The 10336-nt window shown below is 43.3% G+C and overlaps 1 protein-coding gene across 1 annotated transcript; it reads left to right on the top strand.

Moving 5' to 3' along the window:
- Nucleotides 1-1175: 1175 nt before the first annotated feature.
- On the top strand, nt 1176-7599 carry TMEM200C (transmembrane protein 200C). Its single transcript, XM_017738325.1, has one exon. It carries the CDS (start codon nt 1266-1268, stop codon nt 2898-2900), a length of 1635 nt encoding a protein of 544 aa, XP_017593814.1. The 5' UTR covers nt 1176-1265; the 3' UTR covers nt 2901-7599.
- The last annotated feature ends 2737 nt before the right edge of the window (nt 7600-10336 follow it).

Below are 10336 nucleotides of genomic sequence, written 5' to 3'. Positions count from 1 at the left end.
GAGATTTAAAGGCTGAACAGGCAAAGAGGAGACGGGGGGGCGGCTTTAGGTGCTTACTTAATTGCCTTTCAGTGCGATTAATTGAACTTTGTGAGTCGTATTATATTCAGTGATGTCATCTTTTGCCCCGTCAAAGAAAAAATAATAGGACGCTCAGAAAGAGAAAAGGGGGAGGGGATCCTGCTTCTCGGTAGCATGAAGAAATAGGTTCCAAAAAGAATTGCACAGTGAAGAAATGCTCCTACACACTGTGTTGTTTAGCTCAGATCACGGGAACAGCGAGATGACTTCTGATGGTCCAGTAAGACAAAAGCCACAAATGCTCAGTGTTTAGTCCCCTGACAGTTTCCCTCTTCGGGTTTCCCCGGGTGACTCATGGAGTTTCACTTCTCCTTTAATAGGATTTGACCTGCCGTCTCTTACCTGGCAGCCACCATCTCCCCCTTCTGAGGGCAGGGGGGGAAGGGGTTGAATTTGTCAGTGTTACGTAACAGTTACCTGGAACATCGCACATGTTCCCAAACTAGGGATGCCTCTGGACCTCAGGAGGGAGATGCATTTCTAATATTGCAGATCAAGTGCAAATGGCTAGGAAGAAACTTTCACAGGGCACCACTTTCCAATGTTCAAATGTTTCCCTTGTGAATTTCACAGTAATTCCTTTCCCACTCATTTAAGCAAGACAAGTAATATGTTTAACCCTCACTCCAGTAATATGTAAGTAGTGCAATGAAACAAATGGTATCTATAGATCAAATATACTGCCTTTCTGCTTTTATTTCTCCCATCCCCTCAAATCCTGGATGACATCACTAACCACAGTCAGTGTGCAGTGTAACCCCAGAACATATTAGGGGCTTGGCGTCCTCTGAGATCTGGGGCTTTGCAAACTCTTTCTGAAATGAGCAACGTCTTTTTTTTGTTTACTTTAGTGGATACTATTAGTGCTGTCATTTACCTGGAGCATAAAGAAATTAATTAGCTGTTTGGCAAGAGCATAGTGGGACATGTGGCTGCTTTGATGCTGTTGGTCTGCTTGTTTCTTTCTCACACACAGGAGCTGTGTGGGCAAGGGAGACCTACCTGTCGGTGTCAACCCCCATCCCACTTGTTCAGGGTTTTAATTAACAGGACTTTGAAGGAGGAAGAGCAAGCAGAGACATCTCTTGTGTTGCAGGTCTGCCCTTGGTCCTCATCCTCTTCTCTTCTCCCTTTCCCTGCAGGAGCTGGATTGGCCGTGGGGGGCAGTGCGCTGGTAGCCAGCCATGATTGCCACTGGAGGCCTCCTGAGGATCTCGGCCAGGAAACAGGACCCCTTGAAACCCCAGAGCCAAATCCCCAAACGCAAACGCAAGGCCAAAAAAAAGCGCAAGAATGATGTGGTGGTGGTGAAAGGCAAGCTCAAGCTGTGCTCCCTCTCGGGGTTCATTGCCCTCTGTGGCATCCTGGTACTGCTGGTGGGCATTGCCTTGGCTGTGGTGGGCTACTGGCCAAAGCCCAGCCAGGTGTACAGAGAAAGCAGCTTTGGCAAGGGCCGGCACCCAGCACCGCAGGGTGGCACCCCCACGAACCGCTCCCAGAGCCAGGAAGGGGTGCAAGCAGGGATCCACCTGGAGTCACCCCCCAGAGCCAACACCTCCACCACTGCTACCACCGGTGGGTCCCCCCGTACTTCCTCATCCCCTCAGGCCTCAGCAGGTTTCCTTTTCCGTCTTTTCTCGAGCTACTTGCATTCGGACAAGCTGAAGGTGCTGGGCCCTCTCATCATGGGTATCGGCATCTTCCTCTTCATCTGCGCCAACGCGGTGTTGCACGAAAACCGCGACAAGAAGACCAAGATCATCAACCTGCGTGACCTCTACTCCACCGTCATTGATGCCCACAGCCTGCGGGCCAAGGATGGAGGCACCCCAGCCTCAGCCCCTCTCAATGGCTTTGTCAACTATGTGCAGTCCCGGAGCCTGGAGCTAAAACCTGGCGGTGAAGGCCTGGGTACTGCAGCCATGCTGGCCAAGAGCTCCTGGCCACCAGGACTGGGTGTCTGCCTTTCCCCGCCGGATCTGGTGTCCTCACCACAGCGTTCCTCCTTCTGCGGCCCACCTCAGCCACCCAGCCTGGCTGAGGCTGTGTACAGCATCTGCCGGGAGCGTGCTGCCCTTGCTGGCCGCCCTGACACCAGCCCACCCTGCAGCCCACCGGAGAGCTGTGAGCGCTGCAGCACGGCCAGCTCCATCGTTGGCTCTTCGCTGAGCACCTTCACCCTCCTGCCCTTGGGGCCAGGCAATGGAGGGGGAGGCTGGCAGAGACCACTTGGTGAGCGGGGAGCCCAGGAGATCCCACGGGGGGAGTTTGAACTGAGCCTAACTGACCTCAGCAGCAGCAACATCAAGGGAGGCTGTGCAACAAGGAGGCACAAGCTGGTTCTCCGGCGGCAGAGCACCAGCTGTTTGCCCGATGCCAGGTGTCCCCTTTCCCCTGAGCCACCTCGGTCACCAGCTGTCAGGAGGGTCCTGGACTCCAGCCTCTTGGTAAAGGCATCTCCTAGCTACTCCAAATCTCTAGATCTGGGGGGATCACCTCCTTCAGCTCCTCCTGCCATCACCACGACGGACTCCCAGAGCTCCCAGTCTGAGCATTCCAGCAGCAATAAGGGCTACAGCCACCTGGAGGAGGCAGGCACCTCCTTGGAGTCAGTTGCCAACACCAGTAAAATTCCAGACTGTGAGGAGGAACCAGTTGAGAAGATGGACCCCCTCAAGGCTACCAGCAGAGAACAAACAGGGGAGCAATCCCAGCAAACTCAAAGACAGTACACAAATAAAGAGAAACTCTTTATGATTTCTAGTTCAAATGCTGCATTAGGGCTGGAGGATGGGGAACTGGAGAGTACAGGCATCTAAATAAAACAGACGGCAAGAGGACACCTTGTATCCCTCCACACCTTCCCCGCTTCTTCATCTCCTTGTGGACTTAGGAAACTAATCAATATCCAAAGAGCTGCACTATGTTACCCTTGAAAATTGAATTCCATAGATCCTGTAGATGACTTCAGGAAGAAAAAAGAAAATCCTTTCTGTCTAATCGTGATTGTATGTTTCATGCAAGCCAAATTGTATTAAATATCCACAGTCCAGCAAGATTAATACAATTTTGGATGGTATAGCTGTGCACTTTACTGTTTTGATTTTTAAGTGCCCCTTCTCCTCTGATTTCTTTCTTGCTGATTTGCCACTAACTGCTTGAAAGCTGCAGGCACCTTTTTAAGCTCAAAAGCAACGTGGTCTTCAGAAAGAAAGCTGAGCTCTCTTTGTTTTGGTTCAATTACTAAAACATTTGCAAGGCCTTAAGGATGATGTACCTTGACAAAGAATGAGTTTGTTTAAATTCTAGAAAAAAAAAAGACAGTTTAGAAGGGACTGGAGCAGAACAGAGCTCTGATGATTTAGTTAAAACCATTACATTCCTGAATCCAAAATACATATTACTACATGATACTTTATCAAAGTATTATTACACATGTATTGACTAACAGCATTAAAAGATGTTTTTTAATAAAATATTTACAAACAAAACTTACAAAAAGATTTCTTTATTTTGGTAAGTAATTACAGATATCATAAACTCTTTTGTTTTATACTGTGAAAGATTATAGAAATACTATGAAGCCAAAGGCTTGCTTATACTTTAAAAGAGGTAATTAATAATTTATGTGTAATTTCAGAATAAATACTGGATAAGTCCTTGAGAAACCACACTGTAATTAAACCAGCAGATTCTGTCTCCATTCTGACAGTGCTCTGTGACAGACAGCCTAAGAAATGTGAGATTTTGACATGCTAAAGGAAAAAAAAATTTAAACATTTGATCTTCTGTTCAGATTGGGTTTTTTGTGAGAGTAATCTTGAACTGCAGCATCTTCTTTCTGCATTCTTCAGTTCCCTTATAACTGTTGCATTAAGCCTTTCTGCTGTTGCAGTTCCTATTCATGAATGCATGTGCATAAGCTTCATTTAAAGCATAATGATAGCCCTGTCAGTCTCTTAGCAGTTTGCCGTGTTGAAGTCAGCAGCAGTTTCTCCTGAGTTCAGCATGATGAGGATTTCTTCCTGCATAAGAAAAGCATCAGGTTTCCTGAAGGCTGGAGAATGCCTTGTCTGTAGGCAGAGTTTTGGTAAATTGATGAGCTGTTTCATTTTAGTAGCTGCAGCGTGGCAGGCACTCATGTTTTGTCAAAACAGCTTTATGCACTCAGAAGATTTTGTCAATACTTCTGATTTTAAATATGGATGTGGCATTTCTCTACTATGGGAAGAGGAATCGACTTTAAACAAACACAATGTGTAGGCAGACAGAAATATTTCTGTTGCAATTAAAATTTTTCTTGTGGTTCCATGTTTTAAAGTTCTTATCTACATATTTAGTTACATTACAGTACATCGTGACATGGACTATAACTATCACTAAATACAATTGTATTTAGTAATCCTGCAAAATTCTGTAATAAATAAGGCTACTTTAAAAGAAAAGAAGAAAGACAAAAAGAATAATTTGCCATGTAAGAGTCTTGAAACTGGAGAAGCAGAAGATGCTTGTGCTTGTTCTCTTGAGCAAGAGAGACATCCAGGTGGCAATATCTTTCCTCCTGTCAGTGGCAACCAGTGCACTGACAGTATGAACATCACTGTGGCATTTTTTGCTGTTAAACTGCTAGCACACAGCTGGCAAAAATCTGTTGTAAAACTGCCTGGATTGGCATGGGCTGGATTAGCCACCGCAGGAAGTGGCAGGCAGGTGGCTCAGCTGGTGCTGGCATTTGCATGGATCTTTCAGTTCTCCATGGGCATGTGCTTCTGCTCCTTCTGCTGTGACTCCCAGCAAGATTTATGAGATATATGTGAGCAGAATTACCTACTGATGCAGATTGTAGTTAATGACAGAGCTGAAGACATCCTGTTTATTTTCCACACTAAAACCTTCCATGGAGGTGCAAGGGAAAAGGCAAGTTGTGTGCTACTTACCAGGGCATGGAATCCTCATGAAGATGTGACAGGGGTTTTGTTTTGAGAGAGGGAAATGTGCTTTTTAAAATATTCTGTGTAAATAGTTCTTCTATCATCTGAAGTGTGGTCCAGAAAAAAAAAAAAAAAAAAAAAAAAAAAAAGCAACTTTAAAAAGCCTTTGGTTACTCCTTAGATTGATTTACATCAAAGCAGGCCAGTAATTATTCTGATGATTAATTTACTGCAAAGTCTTTTGAATGACAAGATTATAAGAGTTTGTGTTTAATAAGTAAAATTATAGCTTGTTCCTGTGTTGCCAAAAAACATGTGAAACATCAACTTTCATCAGTCGAGCTGGATTTTTTAATAACAGCAGCAAGAAGGGATTTTCTATCATATAAATTACTGAGCAGAGAAAGCTGCCTCTCTGTCTTTACAAGTCATTATTTTTGCAAATTTATTAATTAGAACTATTTGTTGAGCAATTTGTGCAGGGGTAGATTTGGAGTCAGAAACCTTTGTTTAAAATTAAAGCTGGGCAAGTTAGTCCAACACCCCGATGTTGGAAAATGAATGAGAGATTCAACCCCTGTGCACCATCTCTGACTGTTTATAGTACCAACAGCCCTGGAGAGAAACAGCAGCTGGCAAAGAGCTGAGCCTTTCCTGGTGACACCCACAGGTGATTGGGGTGATGGGGTCTGTGGTTTGAATGGCTCTTGAGTCTCTCTGAGCTGGCCCTGACTGCTTCTCAGGACTGCCAGGCTGCCTCTTGGCCGTCATTTGCACATCCTGGCACAGGATGGTGAGGCGTTTTTCTCCAATCCAGTCTCTTCCTTCCAGCCTTCCTCTCTGGTGTCCTGCCACCTAGTGCTTCCTCCACAGTCCTTGTCAAGCGCCCTGAAATGCCTCTGCTTGCCAGTATACAGCTGCCTGCATGTTGCAGAAATAGATGGGCTGTCACACGTTTATTAAGAAGTAATTAATTAATTAATTTAGAAAAATTTCTAATGTTTATTAAGAAAGAATCATTAGTCCTTGGATTTGAGAAGTGATATCCCTGAAGATATGTTAAGCTGGCCATTCATTTTTGCTCTGGAAAATTCAGATTTTGGTTTAGAAATGTGTGCTTTGGTTTGATTTGGGGTTTTTAGCATAGAAATGCTATGATATTTATATAAAATTTCCAGAGGAAAGTTAATTTCTGCCTGGACCCTCAGAATACCCCCATACCTAGGAGGGAGGCTGTGTCTTTTCATTAGGAGTGTAGATGCTGTTTGGACCAGTCTGAGGACAGGGAAATGCCCTAATTGTTCTTCAGTCATGCTGCTGTTTGTTACAAAATCCTCAGGACTCTGGAGAAGCTGCTGACGTGATCATACTGTAACCTAGTTCTGGCTCAGTTTTCACTAGCTAGCAAAGTATTTAAAATCCTTGCATTAACCTGGCTTGCTTGGCTGGACTGGTTTACTGAACTCCCCAATTGTTGACATGTCAGCTGATCAACTACAAAAGACTATAGCCTAGATTTAATTACCTGTATTGTTTAGATACATTTTTAAGAGCCTTTTCAAGGACTGATGCTGTCCAACAGCAAGTAATAGTGCACTTAGAAAAATTGAATTAGGTAACTGTTGACATAGTTTTAGGTCTGCAGTCTGAAATACAGATGTTATGGATTGTTGTAATTTTCATAGCAGCCAAAGTGTTTTACACAGAAGTAGCAATATGACTTCAATTAAACAGCAGTTTTTATTACAAGTAAAGGAGGTGACAGAATGATAAATCTTACTGGATTTCAGTTGGAAAACAGCCTTTGATAATGTTAAACAGTTTTTTTTCTATACAAAACCCACACAAAATACAAGTACTCACTGCTAGCTGACTAGTAAAATTTTAGTAGTGAATAAAAGTATAGATTTTGGGGGGCATTTTTTTATTCTAGGGAACAAAAAGTAAAGGTTTCCCTGTCACCTCTCCAAGACTGTCAGTAGCGATAACATAATGCTTTAGCCAGGTCACTTACTCACTGTTTTTAAGTTTGGGCTTATGAACAGTGAACAAGATGCACAGCATGTGCAGGCACAATCTGAGAGGATAAATAGGCTATCACAGCCACAGGAAAAAAGTGTTTCATGGAAGGGTATACCATTATTATTTCATTTTAGAAGCCAGAATTTCTATTTATCATTTCTAGAAGCTCCAAACCAGAAAAGTGAGCACACTAGAAATTATCTTCTACCATTTAGTTTTCACTGTAAACATGGAGACAGAGGGAGACCCTGGAGATCTGAAAAAGGCACATACAATCAGGTAAAATGGCACTGAAGTTTAGATGGGGGAACTAGGCTGCTAGAAAGGATCTGACTGGATTACAGGGTAATTCAGGAAATAGGAGAACATGGCATGTGTTTTTCCACTAGCTAGTCTTCTATCTATGTTTTAGTTAGAGACAGTGAAGTCAAAATACAACTTTAAAGGGGTTTTTGTTATTGTTATTCTTTCCAAATTACATTGCAATGAGACAGAAAGCTTATTTGGGGAGACTGTGAAAAGAAACGCAAACTAAATAAATGTCAAAAAATTACTGTTAATAACAGTTTGTGAGGTTTCCTTCACCTTCCTCTGCACAAAGGAGTTTCAGTCTAGGATTTTTGAGTATTAATTTTTCTTTTCTTCCCTTCTTGTCTCCCACCATTTCTCCAGGCTGGGATTAAACAAAACACTTGTGTTCACTTTATTTATCAGTTTTGCTGAAACACAGTTCTATTATTTTTATGGTAGCAGAGTTACCTGAGTATATGCCAAGTTTGGTTCTACTGAGGACACAGCTGGTACTCTCAGACTGGGAGGTAAAAATGGGTAGAGATGGTTTGGTTTTAGAGAAGCAGCCTGTTCCACGCTAAGCTTCATAGCTGAAGTAGAAAATGACAAGTAAAACAGGAATGTTCAGAATTCAAGTTTCACCATTGCATCAGGTGATGTAATACCGTTACACAACCTCGGATTGCGTTTTGCTCATCACTCAAAAGATTTGGCGTGATCCTGCCTGACCTGCTTGAGAGCAGGCTGAGACGATCCCATACAGCTCCCATTTTGCTGCCAAAAGCTAAATCAGCCTTATCTAAAGGAGCAGGACTTCAGAACATGACTCTCAGTTCTGGCAAGACTTGGAGCTGCTAAAGGCTTTGTGAAGAGGTGGCTTGGTACAGGGTGCAGTGCAGTTCCCTTCACACCTTGGAGCAGCACAGAAACCTGTGGCAGGGTCTCACACAAAAGTGCCTGCAAAGGCACGTAAGAGTCACCAGAGTCAGCTCCATAAGGATAAATCCCCAGTGAAATAATATGACACTTCTGCAACATCGTAGACTAGCCTTCCTCCCTCATTACCAGAATCTACTCATTTTAAAGAAATGCAGTTTGGTCTCGGAGCCTAATGGCAACTACTATTTAAAATGCTTATAGAGTCCCCATTAAATTAGTATCAGATGACCTCTTAATGTACTTCTTTCTAACATGCCTTGGGTACAGAGCACGATTATCTTCCTCTGTCAAAACAAGACAGATACAGCCACAGACAAACTGTGCAAAGACCAGATTTTTATTTTCTTTAAAAGGAGAAGAATGTAGGCATCAGTATGCAATCCTAACAGCATGGAAGTGTCTGCCTCTGAGTGATGTTTCCAAACCATGCAAGTAGCCTGCTGGGGAACAGAGCCTTAAATGCTTGTCCTCCAACAGGACATCCATCCTTCAGCTTTAACAGAACTTCTTTCTGCATGTGAGGCACTGAAGTGCTAATTTAGTTCACTCTTTCAGACTCATCACACACAATATTACAGAAATAACTTAGCAAGACCTCCCTGCAGAATATTTAAGGACACAAGGCATACTAGACAGCTGGTAACATTCTGTTTCAAACTAGAAAAACTTAAAATGAGAACAGGTAAAGTCTGGCACTGCTTATTACCTTACTGTGGTAATACAGCCTAAGATGATGATAGTAGCAGCTCTTTGAGCTTTGGAAACTTAAAACTGTCTGCTGGCACTGCTAACGTAATTCACACTACAGGCTGCCTCAGGGCTGAAAATGCAAACAGAATAGTTCCTGTCCTTGTGTCTGTCTTTGCAATGTGTACAGCGTCTGGAGGAGCAGCACTGAAGCAAGGACGGGTGCTGAGGCTGCATCTCTCATCATCTCTCACCACAGGCAAGCTGTGGAAGGAAGTTATTTCTTTTAGACCATTAAACGGTGCACTGCCACCTTAATGAAGCACTTGCACTCTTTAGAGTACTGCTTGGTCCAATATGCAAAGGAAAGGTGAGGATGGCTTCCTAGCAATGTTGTCTGCAGGGATATACTGCCCCTCCTTTGGCACACAGAGAGGAAAACCTGAACAGAAGCTGGAGCATAGTTCTGGGATCAGTGAGCTTCTAATGCTGCAGCAGTGTTGTTGTGTCTTGGTAGCCATTTGGCTGGTACATGCTTGTCACTGACAATCTGGGAAGAGAGAAAAGGGTCACATGGTGAGCTATGGAAGGTCAGCAGCTTTTAGCTGTCACCAGTTTGTGTGTCAGCTGCCAGCATGGCACCTAACGAGCCCCAGGAGTTACCTGAAGAGCAAAAGAAGCCAACGAAAGTGCAGGTTGCATCATGTCTGATGCCACCAAGAAGGCACTATTGAAGATGGCAAGCAAAGCAAAAAGTCACTGAATTTCTATTGTACTTGTCCTTGCAGTTTTGGGTTGTCAAATGTGGACAAAAAGAGGAACCACAAAATGTTGCAGTTCCACCAGGAGCAGTGAGTAGCGCTTGGCTGCTTCCACCTATGGCTGCCTCTGGTTTCACTCATGACACCCTCCAAAAGAGCTCTTTGAATTTCACTGGCAAAGTGAAATGCAGTCCTCTACTCAAATAAATATTTTAAGCTGCCTGATGATTCACCAACAGGTTGAATTCTCATACAGGCTACAGATTTCTCAACAGCAATGTTTTCTAACGAACAAATTAGGTATGTATCTGTCATGGTTCAACCCCTGCCAGCAACTAAGTACCTCACAAAATGTTCTGCAGAATGTCTTGGCTTAGATTACAGCTCTAGATAAATCTCACTGGCAATTTAAGCAGATATACTCGGGTAACTCTGCCTCTATTAAAAAAAAAAAAAAAAAAAAAAAAAAAAAAAAAAAAAAAAATAGAACTATGTGTTTCAGCAAAACTGATAAAGTGAACACAAGTGTTTTGTTTAATTCCAGCCTGAAGAAGTGGTGGGAGAACAGAATGAGGTTTGGATCAGCAACAGATCCTTTATTTAGAATTGCCATTTTAAAATTCA

Source organism: Corvus brachyrhynchos, unplaced genomic scaffold, assembly GCF_000691975.1.
Source record: "Corvus brachyrhynchos isolate BGI_N302 unplaced genomic scaffold, ASM69197v1 scaffold106, whole genome shotgun sequence".
NCBI lineage: Eukaryota > Metazoa > Chordata > Aves > Passeriformes > Corvidae > Corvus > Corvus brachyrhynchos.
This window is presented reverse-complemented; position numbering and strand designations above follow the sequence as displayed.

Coding starts and splice junctions, on each gene's coding strand:
- TMEM200C (XM_017738325.1), top strand. CDS start 1,266: ATGATTGCCACTGGAGGCCTCCTGAGGATCTCGGCCAGGAAACAGGAC.